General features: G+C 44.3%; 2 protein-coding genes across 13 annotated transcripts in view; one reads left to right on the top strand and one right to left on the bottom strand.

Moving 5' to 3' along the window:
- Nucleotides 1-122: 122 nt before the first annotated feature.
- Nucleotides 123-885, top strand: SMIM4 (small integral membrane protein 4). The gene is made up of 3 exons (XM_042885474.1): nt 123-144; nt 280-441; nt 585-885. Exons 2-3 carry the CDS (start codon nt 291-293, stop codon nt 650-652), a joined length of 219 nt encoding a protein of 72 aa, XP_042741408.1. The 5' UTR covers nt 123-144; nt 280-290; the 3' UTR covers nt 653-885.
- Nucleotides 886-3766: 2881 nt separating this feature from the next.
- The window catches only part of PBRM1 (polybromo 1), a 61322-nt gene continuing 40502 nt past the window's right edge, over nt 3767-24586 (bottom strand). For 7 of the 12 annotated variants that reach the window (XM_042885511.1, XM_042885512.1, XM_042885506.1 and 4 more), the window contains 6 exons: nt 23730-23940; nt 18967-19168; nt 10886-11041; nt 8539-8609; nt 7202-7418; nt 3767-6856 (listed from right to left, as the gene is read on the bottom strand). In XM_042885511.1, the coding sequence (XP_042741445.1) occupies nt 6684-6856; nt 7202-7418; nt 8539-8609; nt 10886-11041; nt 18967-19168; nt 23730-23940 (1030 nt within the window). In that variant the 3' untranslated portion in view covers nt 3767-6683. Of the gene's footprint in view, nt 6857-7201; nt 7419-8538; nt 8610-10885; nt 11042-14756; nt 14916-18966; nt 19169-23729; nt 23941-24586 lie in introns of all 12 variants that reach the window. The other 5 variants (XM_042885513.1, XM_042885516.1, XM_042885518.1 and 2 more) reach the window with 2 other exon arrangements.

Here is a 24586-nt window from a genome sequence, read left to right as displayed (position 1 = left end):
GCCGGGAGGGGCGGGGCGGGGTGGGCGGCGGCCTCCCGGCGCGGCCCCGCCCCCGGAGCCGCCGCGGCCAATCGGAAACGGGCGCCGGCACGCCGCTCGTCACGTGACGCCGAGCGCGTCCTTCCGGCACGCCGTCCCGAGGAGGTGAGGGGCGTGGGGTCGCGCCGCGCTGATTGGCTGCGGCCTTCGGCGGGCCGGAGGCGGCAGAGCAGGGCGCCGTCCCGGCCGGCTTCCCGCTGACCTTCACGCATCGCCCCGCGCTCCCCTCCTCTTTGCTAGGTGACCCGGCCATGCTGATCAGCCGCCGGCTGCGGCGCCTGCTGCGGTTGGTGCCCGGCCGGGAGCGGTTCGGCGCGTACCGCCTGCTGCCCTTCTTCTTCGTCCTCGGCGGGGCCATGGAATGGTTCATGATCAACGTCCGCATCGGCAAGGAGACGTTCTGTGAGTGACCGGAGCGCGGGAGCAGCCTGGGCTGCGGGCAGCGGTGGGGCTGCGCTGTGAGGTCCCTTCAGCCCGGCCGAGCTGGGGCAGGATCGGGGTCGTGTTCCTCTTGGAAGAGCTTACGAAGCCTTTTTCTGGCACAGATGACGTTTACCGAAGGAAGCGATCTGAAAGACAGTACAAGGCGAGGATGGAAAAGAGCGAATCTTAGCTGAAGGCTCCAAGGGACGCATCTCAGTGTCTGCACTTTGTGCGATAGAAGCACTGCTGCGATGTGCTGGGCGGGAGGGGTCTGTGCGCGAGGAGCTGCCGGCTGGCACTCGGTGGTGTTTGTTAGCAGGTTGTGCTGCACTCTTTTGTATTTAACCGAATTCATCGGGTTTCAGCCTTTGCCATCGATTGAATGTTGGTTGGAACTTCTAAATAAACTGCAATGAGTGCACAGTCTGGCTGCTGCTTCTCTTTGCTCGAGCAGACACCATTCTGAAAACACCAGGGTATGCTAAGCTGTATGCCATGGATGCATCGTGGCAGGAAGGAAGCGTTCCGTTTCCATTAGATTCCTCTGGACTGGTGGAGGCTGCTATTGTGTCCAGTTAGTGTTCTTTACAGTGTAGTGCAATTCCAACTCGGTTCCATAGGACAGGCGTACAGCTCGGTGTTTGTTCTGCCTGCACTGCTTTGGAAAATCATTTGTGCCTTGCTCTGCTGTGCTGCCTGCAGTGGTGGCTCTTACGAAGTGATGCGTGGGCAGAGGGGAAGAAAAGGTTGATGCAAGGGAAGGAAGCCACGATGCTGCTGTGCTCCAAGGCCTTGATCAGGAGGACTGAGGCCACTGGGGCACCTCCAGGGGTGGGCACCTCACAGCCTGACTTTGTGCTGTACTTCATACTGAAGCGCTGTTGTACTTCAGTTCCATCTACCTTTAAAGCCTTTGGGCATTTTTTGTGCTGCTGCTTTGTTTTCTCATTTTTTCTCCATTTTTTTAAGAAAGCCTTGTGCACCAGCAGCATCTCAGCACTCCACCTGCTATGGACATTCTCCCTGTGACTTCTCATAGCACTCCCATACCAGTAGTGGTGTCTCAGCAAATGAACATCCAATTTATTGCATCAGAGCTTTCTTAATCCACCACAGTGAATTCACCAGGCACATAGCAAGTTGGCTTCAGCGTCTCCAGTTAAGGAACACAGAAAGACAGGAGTGCCAGTGGCTCACAAGGAGTTCTTAGTGGGGAGTTCAGCAGTGCCAGTCTTCATGCAGGAGAGAATCCTCTGAGCCGACTCTGTACCATTTCAGCCACGAGGCAACACGGAATTGCAGTGACAGAAGATGATGAATGCTAGAAGCAGAGCAGCTGAGCTCTGCTGATCCATTCCAGTGCCAAGCACTCCTGGTGGGGATTTTGGATCGGTTTTACTCCACACCCACTCTTTGGGTTGAAGGATTGCTGCTCATTCGCAGAATCACAGAATGGTTTGTGTTGGAAGGGACCTCAAGGATCACGAAGCTCCAACCCCCTGCCACAGGCAGGGCCACCAACCTCCACATTTCATACCAGACCAGGCTGCCCAGGGCCCCATCCAACCTGGCCTTGAACACCTCCAGGGACGGGGCATTCACAGCCTTTCTGGGCAGCTGTTCCAGCACCTCACCACTCTCACACTGACATCCAACCTCAATCTTCCCTCCCATTCCAGCATGAGAACACAGTGTTTCTGTTAGATGCTACGGGAGCAAGCCAGGACACAGCTTTAAGTGTCAGCCTTGCCAGCTATGGACTCAAGCACATCTGTTCAGTCTGCAGGGAGTTCACCTGGCGCCAGCACAGCACCTGCAAACAGCAACTCAGCAGTTCTTCTGGCAGCAGCCGCAGCAGGAGGCTCTGAGCACAAGCAAAGCATCACTGCTGAAAGCTTCCCGGGTGGTGAGTGGGGCCCAAGCTGTACCTGCACTCTGGTTATGGCTAGCAGCAGCTGCTCCTGAGAGGTGCAGACACCTGCAGCAGGACTGTGACTTCTAGGAATGTCCTTAAATCCTTCTTGGGTGTTTGTGCCTGGCACAAAGCATGAGGATTATTTGCAGTCCTCCCCAAACCGTCTGATGGAAATGGGTTGCAGACTTTGGGATGGACAGAGCATCCATCACCATTTTTTGTCAAAGGCTGCAGAGCATCCTTTGTGTAAAATGAGCAGAGACAGAGTAGCAACTGGTGCTGCTGTGCAACTCTGGGGATCTTCCTTTCTGATTTCATGTCTGTCTGCTGCCTGCTTTGATAGAGGTTAAGCTGCACATCTACAGCACAGGATTTCTGAACAGGAGAGCTGATCGAAGGAGCGGCAGACTCTTTGCTAAGGACCACTGGATCCTAGTGCACTGCAGGCACTTGCAGAAGGCCTGCTGATTTGTTTTCTTTTTTTAATGTATTTACTTTTTGCGTCCCTTTTGTTTGACGGTCAAATTAAACTTACTGAAAAATGCAGCAAGCAAAAGGAAGATGGAGTTCCTTCATTAGACCTGTCAGTGAACCAGAAGCCCTTCCTTGCTGTTGAAAGCACTCAGCTACTTTGAAACACCACTTCCACTCCGTGTTTGGTGCTGGGAGCAGGCTGGGCAGATCTGAGTGACCTCCAGAACTTCACGCTGACCAAATACTACGTGAAGAATGACCTGAATTAGTCTCCCTGTGTGCCTCCCCGTGAGCTTCTAGGAGGGTGGCAGTTCTGCGTGCCAGGCAGTGTTCAACCCTTGGGTGAAAGGCATTAATGCGTGTTAATTAAATGGAACAGTAAGCGTGTTCTGGTTAAGTAGCTCTCTGCAAAGCATGGCAGAGGCTCCCCAACACAAAAGAAGGCTGCTGTCATTTAATTTCTCTTGCTGTTGTTGTTACCAAAGAGAACTTCCATCCCAGTTTTCAATTTTATTGGGTAAAAGATGCGTTTTCCACATTGCTTTTCTAATTCCCTTCATTATCCAGCTACGTCAAAGAAGTCCTGAACCAGGTTAGCTTCCAGCACGAAATTAAGGCTTGCTGTTTATTTCCAAAGCAGTTAATGTGGAGGCAAATGGACCTGACCGCATCCTATCGCCCCTGCTTAGCACACCATGTATTTTGCAGGGCTCCCTTCGTGCTCCTTACAGCTCATTTTTCAACGCCACTCTTCTTAGCAGCAGCAGAAGAGTCTCGCAACACACAGGAGAACAGAAAAAGATTCTTCACCCACACACATGCATGCACACAGGGAGGATTCCATAGCGTCAGCACCAACCAGAGTTACTTGAAGGAAAATCCCACCAGAAGCCTCGATGGGACACTCAAACCTGGTTAATCCAAAACACTTTGCAAACTATTTTTATTCAAATTAAAAAGACTCAGGTAAACAAAGTGATGGTACATACATGTTACACACCTGGTTATCAGCTTAACCCTCGGGAGTACAAGATGGAATGAGCAGCCAAACAGGGACTGACCAGGTCTGAAACCATGAGCTGAAAAAAAAGTCACCAACATCAACTTTTTTTTTTTGTTTTTTTTTCTTACAGAAATGGTAAATTTTCTCATAGAAGAGAAGAGCTGAGGAAGAGAACAAATAATTATTACTCATCTCCAACTGGTTTATGAAAACGCCGGTCCTAGGTCGATCTGTTTCCACTCTCTCAGAAGCCAACCATTTCCCACACATACATTTATTTCGATAGGAAAGTTTCATTTATGCCGATACAGTGAAAAGCAGAGGAAAACAAATGAGGGGTTCAAATGCCCACAAAGAGAGGAAAAGACAGACAGACGTCTTTCCTTGTTTTTAAACCAGAGTCAAAAAACAGTTTCTTCTGCTGGTTTTGAATTCTAGACTGTAGCCATCATATCCCAAACCTTCCTGCCATCAACTGAAAAGTCTCCTATGCAGAGACAGGATTTTGAAATAAATAAAGCTTATCAGAATTGATTAGGGCCAGCCCCGTGGCTCAGCGGTAGCGCTCTGCACTGCCTTAACAGGAGGAGCCAGGCTTTGTGGGGATTCCCAACCTCTTGCCCCTGGGCCAGGGAGCAGTGGGAGCACTGAGAGCAGTGGGAGCAGCATTTTGGCTGCCCGGGCAGAACAGAGCCAGTGCTGCACGTCTGCTCATCGCCGGCCTTCAGATAAATTAAACATCTGAGTTACACGGGCTCCAGAGGGAGTCCCATCCAGTCCTCCAAAGAAAATAAATAGAACAATAAGTTAACTAAAATCCATCCCAGGTTCTTTGGTGTAGTTTTTGTTCATGCTGAGAACAAGACCATCTGGTGGTATTTCTACGACCCACGGTAATTCCAAGTGCTTGGAAACCAGGATTTGCTGCCCGATTCGCTTCAACGTCTCATTTGTGCGGCTAAAACTGCAAAGCCTACAGTAACTGAAATGTGTTCTAAGATGACAGTGTGTATGTACAGGAGGTCTAGGTGTACTCCTACCTCATGAAACAAACGTGGTTCCTTACTGCCCTTTGTAAATGATTTCTGTACCACAGGTGCTCTACTGGTAGAGATGTCCATTGTAATTTCCTGTAAGATTTTGCTTGGCTCCCTTTTCCTCGCATCCCAGTGTACATCTGTCCTAAAATGTCCCTAAGTGCTCACCTCTAATTATAAGGTTTTCTGTGCAAGGAATGTAGGGCTGGAATAGGAGGGGAACTAGCCAGTACCATTTAAGAATAGTTCATACTTGCCTGTCCCTTCCCTCATCAGTATTCAATTGCATTACCAAACAGAACCCAGTATCTGAAGAAAAACATGCAACCTTCTGCCAGTATGAACTCAAAAGTGCTCTGTATGAGCAGACTTTGAAACACCTTTCCAAATGATAAACGTTTCTAGAAGCAGTATGAAAGCATATCAGCAAATTATTCTTTTGGACTGAGTTGCAGCGACCATGTTTGTGCCAACAGCTTTTTGTTTGTTTGCTTTTCAAATTAGTGCTGTTTTCCCAGTTAATTTGTGCAATCCAAGAGCTCTAAAGTGGAGCTTGTGAAAGCAAACAGCTTTGCAGCCCAAAAGGTTGGTTAGTTTGCTACAGTGAAGTCTTCAGCAAAGGCAGTCACAACCTCAACATTTGGCAAGAGGAGCCTACATGACCTTACTGAGCTAAACGACAGAAGCACAAAGCCCTCTGAAGGCTGCAATGCACAACGCACTCTGTCTCCAATGCACAAGGTATGCTGAACTTACAGTACTGTTTTGAAACTGAATTCATGTGTTACATTTCAAATTTTGCCTTGTAAAACTTTCATTAGTGTGAATCAATACACTTAATAGAAAAATGTCTTACGGTGCCCAATCATTAACAGAATATGATTTAGAAACCATGTGACTCTACCAACAAAAGAGCTTCCCCTCTCCTCTAACTTACCTTCCATGACCCACACTGGTTCAAAGTTGTGGCCTCTCCCACACGCAGACTGCACTGCACAGGTAGAGGTGTTCCCTTCCTGCTGCCCAGCGTCAGGGACATCTCAGAACACCCAAAGCAGGTCATAGCAGACGAAAGATTTCACCTCCCGCAGGCATGCCAGCACACGTATTCTGCTACTGATCTGGGGTCACAGTGGCCTTGGCTGCAGCTTTAATGCCTGGACAAGACTGGACAGCATTAGCAGTCAGGTTAGCCTTGTCCCATATCTGCACCTGCACTTCCACGATCGCTGTGGCCCATTCAGCTGCCTCAGTATTTACCTGCAACGTGGTTTTTCCCTAGCTCCAATGCTCACCTTACCTTCAGCTTCTTTCAAAGAGATCCTCCCTGCTCATATCCAAGTCAGCTTCCTGCTGGGAGCGCCTAGCACACACAAGCACATGTACACACATTCCTCTAGGATGTAAACTATGACTAATTTCACATTCCATTGTACCAACCTGTAAATACTTTGTTTTCTTTTTTTCTTCTTTTATATAAAAACAATGGCATCAGATTCTCAGCAATAAAGTGTAAGAAAGATGAATCCTCGACTACAGTTAACCAAATATGAAATCGCCTTTCAAACAAAGGAAGCATATGCAAAAATCTGTGTATTTGATAAAGTCAACTTAATATAACAAAAAGTGAAATATGCTTATTAAAAGTGTCCTTATATAAAAATGGTCTCGCAATGTACAGTAAAATGCAATACAAATCATCGTTGGTTATCTCTCCCCACCCAGTAACTAAAACAGCTATTGTTCCACAAAACTCTATATGCCAGTATCAAAGAAAGAAGCAAGAACGCGACTACACATTTTCTATGTTGTACGCCTGACGGATGTTCAGGGTGTCTCGCAGCATCAAGTCTCGCAGGCGCCACAAAGCATCGGCCATGGTGGTGTGAGCCCCTTTGCTTTTCAGCCAGTGCGACGGGAGGCGGCTCTCCTGCTCCTTGGACAAGTGGACGTCTCGTCTTCGTGCTGAAAGGGGAACAAACAGCCTTGTTATCTGCTGGCTTTGCTAAGCTGGCTTTGCCCTTCATATTTGCCAGCATTTTTCTAAGGGGAAAAAAAAAAGGAAATAATTCTTCGCTATTTCTTTTATTCGAGCACATGCAGTGGATAATTAGATTTATACCCAGTGATGGAATTAGTCCACTGGCAGCATATATTCCCTGTCTGTGGATTTTAATGAAACTGACACACGCACGCAATTGTGAAATAATCAGCAGATTAATTTGGTATTTTCCATGGAAGCCACGAGTATTCAGTTACAAGGAAGTGAGTTCCAGACGGAAACACCCCGTTCTGCGCCAAAAACCTTACCTGCAAGGGTCTGGTCCCACTTGCTAATACTGTTTGATTCAGCACTGAGCCCCTCGATGTATTTCAGATAGGCTTCGGAATGAAGAAGCCTCTGTGTCTTTGGTGGAGGGGAAACAAACATGGGAGTCGAGGGCTGCTGCATAACAGGCTGCGTGGCGGGGCTCTGGCCGGGATACGGGGGAGGTGCCTGCTGTCCTGGAGGACCGAGGATTCCTATCTGCAACGGCAAAGCGATGGAGAGATGGCATCTGGGGGAGCTGCAGGGATGGTTCACACTGCCTCACAGCATCCTCACACAGCAGAACTTTGGTTATAACCAAAGGTGTAAGAGATTTCCCTAGAAGGCAACCTCCTCCAGGCAGCCTTACCTGTTGAGGTCACTGACACATACAGAGAGATGTGTGAACAAACCTCATTTAACAGAAGGCAGCTTCTCATCACTACCACCATTTCTCTTCTCTCCCACTCTCCTTAATTACTCCCCTTGCATCATTTTTATTTCATGCCTTCTGAAATTTGACTAGAAAATCTGTGATGTGCAAAGTGCGGAGCTTAGCTTGCTTTAGAGCTCTCTATAACATATCACCAAAGCAATCCTCATCCTTGGAAGACCAGGATGCTTCCACAGAATAAATACTAATCTCGGTCAGACAAAAACTGCAGTCACACAAAAGTCCCCAAACTATGGAATTCCCACTGCTGCCATTCACCTGCAGTACTGAGAACTCTTAGCAGAGCCAACCCATGGTTTAAGGAACTCACTGAAATGACATACTCGCTCTATTGCCTTCTCACTCAATTTCTGTTCTTCTTTACACCCTCTCACCAAATGCAAGTGCAGTCCTTAAAACTCAGTGTGATGAACATTTAATCTACATCAAGAATGAACATCTGATCATCACTGGCATCAAAACTACCAGATGTAAATGGCCAGTGAACATCTGCATTGTTGGTTTGTGAAATCTGGGAGAAAATAAGCAGTTTTTATCCATTTAGCCACGGCTGAGAAAACAGACAGCATCCCCTCTGCCAGCAGCTTAGCTGTGTGTTTACGTGACTTATATTAGCTCAGCAGAAAGGAAAAGAAGCCTGTTTTGCTTATTTTGCAGAACTTACCTCACTGGGCAGAACCCAATTAGTCTAATAACAATTCAACCAAGAAATACAAACAGGCACCGAGAGAGAGGTATTAACTGGTTCTGAATATAGCCCTGTGCATCTGTGGCTTCTGTTCTCTCTGCATAAGGCTGTGTGCATTCCTTACACGTCTTAATTGTTGCAATGCTAATCCAGAGCCTGGGAGCCTCATAAATAATGCAAAAAGGACTCACACTCACCTGCTGTCCAAACGGACCTGCACCGGGGGCTGGAGTGCCTACCATGGGGGACACGTTTTGGCCTATAACACCTATATTCCAAAATATACAACGATTAGTCTTACTTCAGAGCAGAGAGAAATACCGCTTTGGTCAAATTTGCAGTGCAAATTTATAGTCTGAAATCATTGCTTAAAGCAGTTTTGGGAACATTCTAATATCCCACTCTCCCACAATAAAAAACGCTTTGGAATTTTCTCAATGAAAAAAAAAAAAGGCACCAGAACAACGACCCAGCATCGATGTGTGCCCTGCTGAATCTCATTTAGCTGCAGAAATGCAAACTCCTTTTTTTCTTCCTTTACCCAGTGTGGCCTGACTACAGCATTTCCTTTGTTATACCTTTGGCTGGTCACAATCGTCCTGAAATCCTCATCAAAGGAGAAGCTGATTTGCTTTAGCAACACTGAATATTTCCTGGTTTTTAATGGTATAAAATACAACCGTGGCAGGAAGAAAGCCAAGCCACTGCATAGATTCTGTATGTAAATATGTACATAAATAAGATGCCACTTACAGGTTCAGCTTAAATAGTCTCATATGAGAGACAGAACAATATTTGAAAAACAAAGCCACAAAGGCAGGTTTGCTTTTTCCCCATTTTTTTTTATGAAGAGGCTTTTCCTTACTGCATGCCATGCAGCAGAAGCCTCCCACATACAAATCACAGTGTGCAGCTCCTGCTATTTGACGTACATAAAAAGTCATGCATGTTGCTGCTTTTCTTCATGCCATTTTTTTTTTAATTCCTTCATTTCAAAAGCTGCAAAATAACCAGAGTCTTCCTAAGGCTTGAATTTGCAGGCAGATTTCTGTGTCAGGGACCAGAAGACATGTCACTGCATTTTGCAAGCTAAAGCACATATCACCTTAATTTTCCATTTGACTACAACCCCCCATCTTAAATGCATCTGTACTAAGTCAGACGTTGGGAAAAACACTGACAATGCAAGCTGTGGGATATAGCACTGATCTTTGTTTTGGTACGAAGTGAATAGGTTTGGAGGGGGCACCCTCACCTGCCCAGCAGCACAGCCTCGCCCTGAGCCCACCCAGCCCCATCTAACACATGGGACCACATCCCACGTGCTCCTCCATCCCTGGCACTGCTTTGCTCATGCACAGCCCAGCTGGAAACACTGTGCAAAGAAATGCATTGTCCCAGAGTCGCCTCCAAACATTTGTAAGCTGCAGCTGTGTGCTTACAGGTCAGCGCTGCGGTGAGTTGCAGGCAAGCTCAGACACACAGCACTTCTACTCTATGTGAATTGATGGTGAATCTGGCCTGCTGGTGAAGATGCAAGCTTACATTGACGGGTTGAAAAACAAACAGAAGCAAGCAAACAACATCCAACCATCACAGCGATCTGCAGACAGATACGGCCCCAGCAGGGCTTCTGACCAAAGTAGCTGCAAAGGGGGTAGGGAGACAAACTGAGCGCTTCTGCCCACAGCTTGTTTAACTGCTGAATGGATGGGATGCACATCTCTAACGGCCATTTGAGTTATCAGGGGTAACTACCTGGGAAGAACCCACAGACAACAGAATGAGAGGGCAGGCGAGTGTATTTTCCCCACCAAATGGCATTATTGGCATTAACGCCAGAAAGTTTGGTATCATTTGTTCAGCCTTACCTGTCAACAACAGGGTGGCAAAAAAACCAGCAAATGCATAATAAACATATGTTCAAAAAATAAGAATTTGGTCACAGTAGCATAGCCAGTTCACCTTACCCCCAGAAGTTTCCAGTTCCAGCTACAAGGCACAATCTGCACACTGTTCTATTATAACATATGGTGGTGCACAGCGGCCGAGGGCTCTGATGCAGCTGGGTGAATCAAAGCGCAGCCGGAACGCGCGTCAGCTAACACACTGCCAACGAGCTCAGTAAGAAAGGAGAGCAGTGCATCTCATTGCAAATTCAATTATTTTGCTTTAATGTGGAGAGGGTGGCAGAGCACTCTTCAAATGACACAGGGGTATGAAGGGGCTGACTGCCGTTTGTCAGACCTTTGATAAACTCACGCCATTCTCAGGCTTGTTTTGGCTGGTGCAAAGCCACTGCTGGAGCAGCCCCACATTTCTCCAGTGGCCTTTTGCCGTTCCTTTATTGGATGTGTATTCTGCCAATGTAATCACTTTGCACCCCCCTGCATTCATCTGTGCTGCAGTTAAACAAACCTGCAACAGTTTAGGCACAATCAACTGCGCTAGGAACAAAACAAGCCACAGACAATTCCTGTAACAACCAGTTAAACAGCAAGTACATGACAATGAAACACAGAGCGAATGAGGATGAATTCTTACCGGGCGGTGGGATGCCTGGGATGCCTGGCATACCTGGCGGGAGTTGGTGGGGTGGGGGCACCCCTGGGTGAAGTGGCTGCATGCTGCCCATGCTAACAATGCCATCAACTGGGCCCTGCAAAGGTGGCAGCACCGGTGGATAGCCACTTATCATGCCTTGAAGGACACAACAAATTTCAAACATGCATCAATGACATGCAATATGATCTATACAGTAAATCATGCACTATCCACAAAAAATAAAATGAAATCGAAAGCACCCTTAGTAGAGCAAGACGAGACTACAATTAGTATCTCGCAAAAATGAAATCAAGTTATCGATATGAAACGCTGCACTGTTGATGAATTAGTATTTAGTGTATTCGTAGGCTTCTCATGGGGGCAATAAATGCTGAATACTGAGACATGTTAACACAAGGGATAAATTCAGCCACAATTAAATGTTACTAACAAGCGATTTTAACGCGGCTTAAAGCTCTGCCATCTGCATACAGGTTACAGACACGACACTAACTACACGAGCCTTGCACACAGCCCTGGCATATGGGCTGGCTCAGAGACCTGACCAGAAAAAATAAAGATCTACACGTTTTTTCTGCAGTGAATATGCAAAATTTACATTTAAAAGTCCATATGCTTAAAATCAAAGGCAGTGACAGGGATGACTGCTCTTATACCATTTTCAGTACAAATCAAGGAAGTCACTACAGCGTGGGGCCGGAGAGCACTGGCTGTGCTGGGCTGCAGACCTGCACTCACAGCACTTGACTGAAGGTAGAAGAGCTGACAAGGACTCATCTGGCCCCTGGCTGAAAATCACATCGTACCCCACTGCTCTCAAAGCATCTTAATAGGGAACACAAAGATACTGCACTGCTGCTCATAATTTTGTTTTTCAGCATGTGAGGAAGACAACTTAAGGGCTGATTCCAGTTGTGACTCAGGTTCACTGCCATCATTTAAGTGCACCCAGACAATGCAGGTAATGCTAGCTGCTAGAACTTAAACTTGCCTATTTTCTTGTTTGTTTTCTAGGCTTTTAAATCAGAGAAACAAGGAAAGGTGTTGGAAAGGCAACAAAAAGATTGAGGGGGACAGAAGCAAGTCTAAAGAAGAAAGGTAAGTTTAGAAATGAGAACTGCTGGGCCTACTGTAACCTGCTCCAAGCAATAACTTACAAAGTCTTTGCCACACTCCAAGTAACCCATAAAAGAAACTTTCAAAGCAGAGATCTCTGGAATAAAAATGTCAGGAAAAAAAAAAAAAATCAACATCAGCTCTGACTGAACATTTTTCAGTCTGAGCTCAAGATCCGAGCAGCTTGAGTGGCTCCAACATGTGAGCCAGATTTGTCACCTGCCCAGCAAGGGTGACAAAGGTGAGAAACCTGCAATTCCAAAGCCTGAATTGGAACAAAGAACTGATCTTCAAACATTCATTTTCTTTGAATACACAGGACACCCAGACTGACACTGATTTTGGATACTATTTCATATATCTTGAAGCTTATCTGTTCCACCTTATCAATACAGTGCAATCTGTACTGCTAATGGCAGAAGTAAAAGAAGAAAGGACAAAAGCATCCCTGGAATAACGTGCTTTTACTGTAGCTGCTGCCTGGTACTTGCAGTGCACCCCACACTGCAGTCACACCATCAGTGCACCTCTGTAAGCTTCTGAAGCTTTTAAAGAGAAGAAAAAACAAAACAAAACCCACAAAAAATACAAAACAGAACCAAATTTCCAATGAAACAAACCCATCTTTGTCCATCACAAAAGCCCATTCCTGCATTTCCAAACAAAATACTGAGCAGCTGATTAGATTAATGACACTGTAGAAAAGTCTCCATAGGAAATCCGTTTTTTTAGCTCATCACAAGGTTATACAAACAGCCACTGTCATTCCTCACGTACAAATTATCACTTTGATTTTAAACTAGTATACCTGGTGAACTATTTTCAGCTCCCACAGCTGTGATTTACTGCCTTTCAATTTACTCTTCCTCCCATTTCTTTGAACTGTAACAACGTGAGATTAAATAAACTATTGTAGCTCCTAAATTTGAAAGCAACTAGAGCACTGTGTGCTGAGAGAAATGCATCTCAGAAGGCATCATGATTTCTTGCACCTGTGGACTGTAAAAAAGTAAAAAAATCTTACGATGAAAAAGATCTCAGAAACAGAGGAAAGCAACCGTGACTTAAAGATGGGCTTAAAACTGTGACTCAAAAATGGAGGAAGGTTTGAAAAGTCTGCATGGAATAAGACACTTGTGGAAACCAAAAGAGGAAAGACTGCAAATGGGACAAAACCAGCAAGAGTTTATAAAGATCCACTTGGTCATCCTCCTAAAGAAGTATTTCACAATGGCTAAGTAACGAGACTTGAACTTCTAACTGCTAACTGTAAGATGATGCCTTGAACGGACGTGTGCTTTTTGAGGAAGCTGCTGCAGGATGGCAGGGAACACACATAGTTGGAAATGTGACAGTATGAAAAAGCAGGAACCAAACCAAGAAAAAAAACAACCATGAGATGATGACATTCCTAGTCATCGCCACCTCATCGAGATCAAAGATTACTCACAAAGACGACCAGCACTGGAGCTAGTTTTCCTTCTCTTTCTTTTTGAAATATATGCACACGCACACAAACACCACCGCAAGACACAAAATCTGAAAGGTGTTCAAAGAACAAAGGTGTTTCTTACATTTTATTTTTTTAAGGCAAAAAGAAGTATCAGTATAAACAAATGCTTTTGTAACCTGGAGGTGGTAAACTATGTAAAAGATATGCCTTCAGTCTAAGCATCCCTCCAACCAATGCACTGAAAAAGGGTTTAGAAACCAGGATGAAAAATACTTCAGGCCATCAGTTCTAAGTATGGCCACAGCCTGCAAGGCGGGAAAGAAAAAAGAACAAAAGAATAAATGGAATAATTTGAATGCCTTAAGTTAAAAAAAAACACAAACCAACAACCAAGAACTCACAAACCAAATCAAACCACACAACAAAAAGAAAACAAAAAACTAGTCATTCATCCAACTATTCACTTTTACCTAACTCAGGACTATTTCAACCTTGACTGATGCTACCCAATCCTTCCTAATCAGAAATGGGAGAAGAAAAGCAACCCATCAGGTCAGACCTAATCCATCCTCTCGCAGATGTACAGCTGATTCTCATAAAAGAACTTCCTATGGACTATGCAGTCTTCACATAGGACCTGGACACACTGCCTATGAGTCAAGTTGGAGTATGACTGGCAACAAGAAAAAAACCAACAGGAACCACAGAGAAGAGTTCTCAAAGCTGAGGTCTATTCTGCAAATCACCTGATAAAAACCAGCAGTGCTGACGTTTCATACTTGGTTTTGCAATGACTCCAGAACCTAGCCAGCTGCACTCATGTCTAATCATAATTCTGGAGTTTCGATATTAAATTTGGTTTGGATTTTCTTTTGCCTCTCGCATCCCGACAACAAAAACAAGTCCTCTGTCTCCTCCTGAACCACCTCCGCTGATGCTGCTTACACTCAAAGAGTATTCAGCTCCCCGCACCACTGCTGCAGCGAGAACAAACACGACTTCTGCAAAGTAGAGCCAGTAAGCATAACTGCATACACACAGCACAGGCCTGCCTCACAAGGAGGAGGCTTCTTCCCTGTGTTTCCACCAGAACGCCCACTGCTGGGGCAGGGCACCGGGGCTGCCACCCTACTGCTGCAGATACGCATATTCACCGTGAAGGAAGACTGAAGAGGCCGAGCGTTTTCCTCCGTAAGAACAAAGTGACCCAAGAGCGTGTTCAGTTATGAAGGGGGTTGATACAGTGGATGAGGAAAAATGGTCGTAGCTCCTACGTTTTACCTGCAACGGGTGTCAACTGCTGAGTGAGCATCCCCATTGGTGTTGGTGGCGGCACCACCCCCATAAGAGCCCCGACAGGAGTGCCTGCCCGGGGGGAGGGATTCTGCTGCTGTGCTGCTCGCTCTCTCTCCTGCTGCTCAGCAACTTTAGCTGCCCGCTCTGTAAAAGTATTTTAGATTTTCAGTTCTGTTTTGTAACCCAGAGTTTCAAAATATTATCTGTTCATTAAAAAGGTCTAGTCAAACACTGGCATACTTTAGTAAAATATAAAGTAGAACAGATGAATCTTTGTAACCAGCATATGATTTGATTTCATGTGGCTGCAGCTAAGACTTCTAGAGAACCTTGAATGAAAAATATCCCACAAAGTTTTATCTTTTTCTTAAAAAATAATATTAATAATAATAAAAATAATAAAATAAAAATTTTAAAGGAACAAATTGGATAACAACACCAGTGTTACCAATGTGAAGCAGCAGTCCAGCACGAGGCTAAGTCTGCACCAGGACAACATGGCAAAGCCTCCCCTCTTTGGACACCACTGGCTCAGCTGGACCAGCTTCAGTCAGCACTGCCAGCCAGTGCCCCAGAGCAAGGTGCAAATAGCAGCCAGCAGTGCCAGTGGCCCATTTCTTTTTGTGCTCCCCACTGCTGTTTCATTGGTGGTGGTTTTGCTGTTGTTGTGCTTTTTTTTTGTTGTTGTTTTGTTTTTTGTTTTACTGATAGAGCTGAAAAATGGTGGCAAAGTTGGGAAGCATTTGCAAAGTTTTCTTAGAGTAGATAGGTTCTTTAGCGTTTGGAATATAACAAGCAGCAGTTTGATGAACCAAAAATATCTGCTCTGCCTCTGTCATTTTCCCCGTTTTTGTTCCCTCAGATTTTTTAATTTTATTTTTCCTGAAGATGTCTAACTCACACTGAGCTGCTCACTGGAGGCCATGTGTGTCCTTTGTATGATTAATCTGGTCATTATCTCAATCGAGTTTCTCACCATGACTGCAGGAACAAAAGATCTACTGCAGGGGAATCTGACCGGAGGACTATTTTATATTGAGGGAAGGGCAAAGGGTTATGGGAAGAAGAAAGAAAGAAAGAAAAAAACCACAACAAAAGAGAACCAAAAAACAACCCCAAGCAAACAAAAAAGAAGGTATACCGAATGCCCACTGAAGGTGCTTCTGGAGCATGCAAGTTGCTGGTTGTTCACTCTGAACATCATCTCTTACTGACGCAATGAGGAACAACAAAGGATAAATGAATGCAGCATACATCTCCAGCAAATGTTAACAACAGTGAATGCAGGGCTGGAAGTTCTCTTGCAGTTGGTGAAAGATGAGAACTGTCACTAAAACAGCAACCAAGGTCCTCAGTCAAACAAGGCTAAAAAGTTCATCAAGGAGATCACGTTATACATGCATCCTGCCAAGGCTACTTAGTTTTTTCAAGTACGTGACTGCAAATGTTCACCATGCATTGGTGTCCCGGAGGACCTGTGCAACACCTAGCACTACTGCCATGCACTGTAAGACTGGTTTCATTTCCAAAGGCATTTCCTTCCTTTTCACTTGTGTCATTTCAGAAGGAGATGACGACGCACAGGAACTCCTACGTACACTACAGGCAACTCACATGTGACTGACCACAAAATACATGAGACGTTTAAAGGTAGATCCTGAAGTAGAAAATGGAGATAATCATCTTAAGAGTACAGCAAGCATTTAGAGAAAAGATAAAGTAGCTGTTCTGCCTCTCAACTACTCTTGGCCAGTGAAAATAACAGTCAGACAAAAGCAATAGTTTTGAAGACATTTTGATGAATGAGAGATTCTTGTTAATCATTCAGTTTTATCAGATTTTGGAGTGCTGAGCCTCTGAGAATGTGACATAGGACAACATTCAAGTTTTACCTGGTCTGTCCCTGTCTACTATTGAACTAACAGATGGAACAATACTGCCAGAGGGAACTTAAGAGGTCTGAAAGTTTGGCCTGGAGCATTCACCTTCACACTCGCATCATTCAGGCTAGGCCTTGAAATCATTCTAATGCCATTTCCAATGCATCTCAAGAAACAGGAAAGAGACATTCTGCTTTGAACAGACCTCTCCTTAAAGACAAGCCTTGGCCTCAAACCCCACATACTCTTTCATATTAAGGAGTTCTCACGGTGCAGTTAGCCATGCAGGCACTTCCAATGCAGCCTGTTCTTTATTTGACTACTGCTAAAGAACAGCCATCACTCTGCACATATACTAAATGAAATTTTCAGTAGATCAAAATGGATCAAAAATGCAAACTGCTTTCCCAGCAGACCAGGGAAAGGCACTTTACTATTGAAATGTCAAACCATATCTGCTCCCTACTCTCTGCCCACCCTGGAGTGCATGAATTTCACACTGTCACAGTGGAAGGAGCAGAGTTTCTCTCCTTTCATGCACAGGAGTAAGCAAAGAGTTTGGACTCTGAGGAACACCATCGCAACCCTTCAAAACCAAATAAAAGCAAGCCTGTCCCTGGGCAGACAGCAAGTCAGAGAAACTGCAGTTCAAAACTCAAAAGCTTTGGAAAAAATGTAAGTAAGGAGGAAGGCTGAAATGGAAGCACTTGGGCTTACACAAAGGACAGACGCTGCTGCTGCCACATTACGGTGGAAGTGCGAGCAGCAAGCTGCTCTATGCTAGAAGTGAGGACATGCCAGCCATCCTACTGCTTGGGCAAGGCTGCAGGGAGGGACCTGGCAATAAAATGTATCAGACGCACCTAGAATGGTGAAATAGGAGACTACAACAGGGAAAAGAAAGACCATACTACTTTCACATACAGCATTACCACTTCCCTTGACAACATTTGCAAAGGAAACTCGCATGCAGTCCTGCTGCATTACCCTCCAGCACTTCAGAAAGGATTGAGGAGGCTGAGGGTGTGAAGTGACAGCACACAAACTTCTAGTCTGGATCAAAGTGTACTATAAACTATAAGCGTGTAAAAAAACCTAACCAAATCTCACCTCTTAAAAGTAATATTGTAACTTAATTGAGCAATACCTTCCTAGGGTGTTGAAACTTCCCTAACCAAAGTAATATCTTCTCCCAATAAAACTGCAACAGTTGCTTAAAAACTGGGCTTTATATTAGAAATGCTGAGACATTGCTAACTAGAAAAATAACTGATTGTCAAACCACTGTATTAGACTTCATAGGGCCTGCTGTTAAGGATCAACTGTATTCTGACTTTGATCAAATAAAGTTGACACACAGTAAGCAGTATCAGTGAGGAAGAAGAGAATGAAGGAGAGGACAAAGGAGAGGATGGAGAGGATGAAGGAGAGGATGAAGGAGAGAACGGACTTTCTAAAGTAAATCTCACGCCTATGAAATTTATTGGCATAAGGTTTCAAAATCTCTCAGCAAAATTACAACGCGTGATTAATACTGAGACTGAATAACAGGTCATATTTACAGCACTGCAACTGAATCTATACTTCTTTTTCTTTTTTTCTTTTTTTTAAACAGAACTCTTTCAGACTCTCAGTACAGTTAACTGAAGAACTTTTTCCCACTCCACTGTAAGCTTTCTTACCTGGCACTACAGCTCCAAAGAGCTTCTTGTCCAAAGATCCCTTTCTTGCAGCCCCCTCGAAAAGTCCTCCCATATGGAAACTTTTACAAGCTGTGTTTTCAGCTGACAAGGGCACTGAGCCCTTTTGCTCCTCATTTTCCACATTTCTTTTATCTTGGCTCATTTGATTATTTGTGGCAAAGACATCTGAATTATCAGTTGTGCACTACACAATTTAAGCCTGCTCTTTGCTCCTCTTCAGTCATCGCTCAATACAACTTCTCTTTAAGGTACTCCCAGAACACAAACGTAACTGCACTCAGAGGGCAGTGAGGCCCTGGCACTGCTGCCCAGAGAAGCTGTGGGTGCCCCAGTGCTGGAGCTGCTTAAGGCCCGGTTGGATGGGGCCCTGGGCAGCCTGAGCTGGTGGGGGGAGCCAGCCTACAGCAGGGAGATTGGAACTAGAGGACAGTGAAGGTCCCTTCCAACACAAGCCATCCTGCGATAACTATGATTTCTATAATTCTATGACATTCTGTGATTCTATGATAACCATCTTCTTTTATAAAACCGGTCATCTGAGTAACAGTAATGAACATGTTCAGAGAGAAAAAGTAGAAAAAAAAAAAGTTTAACATTTTGTATTTTATTTACCTTCATATTCTGCTTTCTTTGTTGCTTCCAGGTTTCTCCATTCAGTTCCTACAAGCCTGCTGAGCTCTCCAAAGGAGTAGTCTGGGTGCTGAGCTTTAATCACAGCTCTCATCTCACTGCTAAATAGGATGTAACCACTCATGTTGATCTTCCTTTTTGATCCCTCCTTCTTGGTGCTGCCCTTAACAGACTTGGGAGTGGACTGTGAGAAAAAGCAGTTATGACCACAAGTATACAACAGAGAAGTTTCTTAACATTAAAAAAAGTAAAAGCTGTAGGAAATAGCATGTAAAAATATCCCCAATTTTCTCTCTTGTACATCCATATGAGGGCCAGCCAACCTTACAGCCTCTCAAGAGACTATGCTTCCCAGTGAGCAACACAAACACACGCATTTACAGAAAACACTCAAGGGGGGTGAAAAAAACCCCACAGTAACAACAAAAGCAAAAAGCAAAACACAATAACATGATGCTTTTCAACCCTTCCAGACATAAGGCCAACCTTGTAACTGCGGCTTCCAAAAGTGTGCAGTAACTCAGCACAGAACAATTGCTATTAGCTGAGGTCATTTCAAATTAACCCACAGGGCTCAGAAGTACTGAATAGGAAGCAACTATTTAGAAGGCAAAAAGAGAATACAAGCAATTGTACTAATTTCATATGTCATCTATTTTGCTGTTCAGAAATACTGCCAACACGAGTCAAGTAGAACACTTCATTTGCCATCACACATTCTATGAAATGGCTTTCACGTTTAATAGTGGGCTTTTGCACCTCTCATCTCCTTGGTGCCACCCCCTAATTTCACATTTCCGAGTGCTCTTCATTTTGCCTGTCAAACTTTCCTTTCTACTGCTCCTCTCACATTTCCTAAATACCCATTTATCCCTGGAAATGAAAAACAGTGCCCAATTTCAGTGTCACCTGCACACAGGTTCACAGCCCTACCTGTTGATGGGTAACTAATCCTCTGTTCCACTAAAGATCTGTCTCCTTTGCTCTCATCATCCAGACTGCTCCTGCTGAGAGCTTTTAGACATCTCCAGCTATCAAAAAATTCAACCTACTCTGACAACCAGCAAGGTAACACCTGCCATTAGATGCAGGAGACCACAACCCACCCACTGTGTGACCAATAAGGCCCAAAATGCTTCATCAGACCAAAACCTTCAGAAGGCTCTCCCCACGTCTTCAGCATTACTTCTCACACTGTGAGCAGCACAATCATTTCCAAAAATCTGCAGGGGAAAAATGTCTAATGCCTATCTCTCAGAGAAACGCAAAGCTTCAGCTACACCGAGACTCTGAAAGCCTTGTTCATAATTTAAGCCAAGTGGTGGATGAACTGAGGCATAACAGTACGTTACTACAGACATCACTGCATTCATTTTCAAATAGCAATCTACCCTCGCTGTTTTCATTACAAACCAGGGGTAACATTTAGCTTTTTGGGAGGAATTCTTTAGATACGTCTCTATGATGGAGAACGAAGGAAAAACCCCACACAGTGCAGGCAGAACATAACCTAGCTTCTCAGAAGTTCTCAGTTCAGAAAAAGGAGAATCCAGTTATACATATGGAATATGTATTCCAAATCCACCACACCTGGTGGATAGGGAAAGGCTGTTGGCACAGACTTCCTTTAATTCAGCCGAGCCTTTGACACTGTCTCTCCCAGCACTCTCCTGCAGAAGCTGGCAGCCCGGGGCTTGGACAGGCGCACTGTGCTGGGTAAAGAAGGGGCTGGAGGGTCGGGCCCAGAGAGTGGAGGTGAATGGAGATCAAAATTCAGCTGGTGACAGGTCATGAGTGGTGAATCCACACCTTGAGTGCTGTGTTCAGTTTTGTGCCTCTCACTTCATGAAAGACACTGAGGCCCTGGAGAATGTCCAGAGAAGAGCAACCAAGCTGGCAGGGGCTGGAGTGCAAGCTTTATGAGGAGCAGCTGAGGGAACTGGAATTACTCAGCCTGGAGAAGAGGAGGCCCAGGGAAGACATTATCACTCCTACAACTCCTTGAAAGGAGGCTGTGGCAAGACGGGGGTCAGTCTCTTCTGCCATGAAACTAGGGATGGGACAAGATGGAATGGTCTTGAGTTGCACCAGGGGGGGCTCAGATTGGATATTAGGAAGAACTTCTTTTCAGAAAGAGTGCTGAGGTATTGGAACAAGCTGTCCAGGGGAGCAGTGGATTGACTGTCCCTGAAGGTGTTTAAGGAAAGGGTAGATGTAGTACTTAGGAACATAGTGAGCAATACTGGTGGCAGGTGGATGGTTGGACTAGATGATCTTAGAGATAGTTTCCAACCTTAATAATTGTATGACTTGGCCTCTGCACTTAGACAGACACAAATGTATCAGCTGGTTTTGCTTTGTGATGCTTGCAGTAGTGTATTAATAACAGTCATGTTATTACACTTAAAAGTCAGGCCATCAGTTTGGGAGAGATAACAGGACTTTTTTTTTTTTAAGAATTCTAAATTCAATTCTTACGTTTTCCATTACTCTACATTGCTGCTATGACAATTTCTAACAGAATATTTTCCACTCAAGCCAAGTAACTGTTTTGGATGTGTTATGAGAAGAAATAAACCAAGACCCACTCGTACAACATTTCACAGCCATATGATAAAGCAAAAACCAAAACTAAAATTGCACTTTTTTTTTCCTTCCCATTCTGCTTCTTGATTCACAGCAAACAGCAGCAGGAAGGCAACATCCACTCATCTGTCAAGCTTGACTTGGCTTGACTCATTTAATTTTCAGGAGTAATACTTGCTTCTTTTGTTACCAGGAAAAAGGGGTAAAAACCATCAGGGTTTTTAGTTGTTAGATAAATTGCATGTGTTTAAGAGAACATGAAGCAACCGTGTGCCTTTTACCTAGGAGCTCTGTATAAAAGAACTTATTTTAAAGGGGACAGAAATAGAACAGATTACAATAGGTCAACAAAGATGGTTCATTTCTGTGCTATGCGATTGCAATCACTCTGCCACAGTTATATTGTCCTTTGTGTAGCAGCTCAGACACTGCGTCCTACATTTTCCAAATCAGCAGCATCAGGAATCTCCCAGGGGCCCTTATGAATTGTTCTTTACTTTCAGCCTGCATTGCTATTTGACCCTTTTCAGTTTTTCTTACTTTCTTTTCCCACTTCAATTTCTGGTCTTCAGAGATCACATCTGGCTGAAGTATAAACACACACATTGGATATTTCCACTGATTTCTCAACAGTTACCCTAGAAGTCCCATTACAAACAATTCTAAGAAATGCAGCTTTCAAATATGGCTTTTTAAAAAGACACTATATATTAGTTCCTCAATAAAACATCTCAAGAGATCTGAACAAAACAGCCATACTGGAAGACAGAGAGCAAAGGAGAGCAGAAGACAGCGAATGCTGCAAAAAGGCAGCGCAAGGAATTCTTTAATGTCCAGCAATTCCTGCAATGGTAATATTTTGATGCATAAGCAGCCACAGTCCCCTCTCCTACAAAATTATGTTAGTTAATACAGATTAACAACACAATATCTTTTTTTTTTTTTTTTTTTTAGCACTTAGCAAGAATTCTCATGCTACTTAAGAACACAGCATTAAAAAAGATAAGAGCAGAACCACAGCTGCACCAAATGCATTTGGTGGTCTGCTCACACAGCAAAAAAAATAATCACAAACAAACCAAGGTAAAGCAGTGAATTTCATCAACGTGTGTACATGTGTGTCACATCCAAAGACAGTTATTTCTACCCAGTGGTCACATCGTTTCTTCAGCTGCCAATGAGGCTGTCACTTCAGAATTAGTATGACACAGCAGAAATCCGGACTGCTGGTTACAAACACATCCCAAACTCCCTCTTGTTCCCAGCACATCACTCCCACTGCCTTCTCAAGGCTGGCATTAACTTAAATGTGAGAATGTGATGAAACAAATAAAATAATTTAATCCAGTTGCAAACAAATGTTTTTGGTTAGATTAACTCGCAGGTAAAGTTTCCCACTCTACTTCAATACTCAGTTACATAAATACCAGGGCATGTGTGAGAGAAGTAGTAAGAGAGGGAGGACTGAAAATGCCCTGTTTAAGCAGCAGCAATGACTCATGGCACGTTCAAATGCCATGTAACCACATGGTTTCTGATTTGTTTCCTGCCCATATATCAGCACATTAAAGTTTCTGCAATGTACAGCAAGACATATAAAAAGTTTTCATCACTTTTTTTCCTCTCAAGTTCTGACTTTCAAGTATGAATGGTAACTTAAAGGAGCGATCTTTTTTCCTTCAATAATGATATGTAGCATTTTCTAAAAAATGAAACAAGTCAGAACTCCAACACTCCAGTCTAGCTTTTTACAAGATGTAAGGAAAAGCTCTAAAATGGATGCCAGGTTACCTAAGTATTACAATTAAACTCTTGCATCCTAATCTTATAGTTGATATAAATACCCAGTATTTCATAAGAAGTGTCACAGAAAACATACTCATGGAAAAAAGAACATTGAAATCTACAGAACATTCCCTGCGAGATTTTCCTCAGCTGAATGATTTCCTTTAAAAACATTTTAACTGACTCAATAATTAGAATATGGATATCGTATTGGACATGCTAAAACTGCTCTGTGTCATCACTCCACAGACCAATAAATCAAACTATAAATCTGTTCTGTAGATGTGATAAAACACTACTGCATTTTGTTTAATGGGGTTGAGGTAAGAATGAGGAATATCAGCACTTAAAGGTCCCTCAAGGAACATGTTTACCTGCGGTGGAGTATAAGGCATGATATCCAATTCACTAGATAACGGAGTCTGAAGCTGAGGCATGGAAGGTGTTTCAGTGATATCACCTTCCTCTTCTCCCATCTCTTCCATGTCCTCATCGCCTCCTTCCAGCTCAGCAAACTTTGCTTCTAGCTGCTGGATTTTCTTCTCCAGAAGTGGAGATGGTTCCTTCTGAGGAACTATGGGTTTTCTGAAAGGCACAGGAGGAAGACAGAAGGAAGATGAGAATACACTCATACTCAACAAGACACAGCAAATATTTTGAAGAGAAAACCAACTTTTCTCCACATTTTCAAAGTGAGCAGGCTGGGAACAGGCAAAAAAGCTGTGTGGGGGGACAGGCAGGATAGCTGATCCCAACTGACTAAAGGGATACAGAACCACAGAATGGTACCAGTTGAAAAGGAGCTTGAAGGTTCCAAGCTCTGCCAGGGGCTGATGGCCACCCACTAGAGATCTGGCTGCCTAGGGCCCTCTCAACCTGGCCTTAACCATCTCCATATTCAACTGACTGAAACGAAGGTGATGGATGTGGGGTTATGGCATTTGTCTTTCCATGAAACCACAGCTTGTGCTGAGGCCCTGCTTTCCAGCAAGCAGCTAAACATCTGCCAGCTGATGGGAAGTAGAGAATTCCTATTTCGCTTTGCTTGCATGCATAGCTTTGCATCAGTAACTATGCTGCCTTTATATTAACAAAAGACTGTTTCTTGCTTTTGCCCTTTTCATTTTCTCCTCATGCTATGGGAAATGTACAAGTGGCTGCATAGGGGCTCAGCTGCTGGGTGGGTCAACACACCTCAACACAGAGTGCTCAGGAGATCTCCTCATTCCCA

The sequence above is a fragment of the Lagopus leucura genome, unplaced genomic scaffold (assembly GCF_019238085.1).
Source record: "Lagopus leucura isolate 7727_CA_CO unplaced genomic scaffold, USGS_WTPT01 Super-Scaffold_100050, whole genome shotgun sequence".
NCBI lineage: Eukaryota > Metazoa > Chordata > Aves > Galliformes > Phasianidae > Lagopus > Lagopus leucura.
The sequence above is the reverse complement of the archived record's forward strand: the minus strand, read 5'-3'. Positions and strand labels throughout refer to the sequence as shown.

Bases quoted from the DNA above. Each gene is read 5' to 3' on its own strand.
- SMIM4 (XM_042885474.1), top strand. From the start codon at position 291: ATGCTGATCAGCCGCCGGCTGCGGCGCCTGCTGCGGTTGGTGCCCGGC. The intron at 442-584 runs GTGAGTGACCGG...TTTCTGGCACAG, and splicing joins CATCGGCAAGGAGACGTTCT to ATGACGTTTACCGAAGGAAG.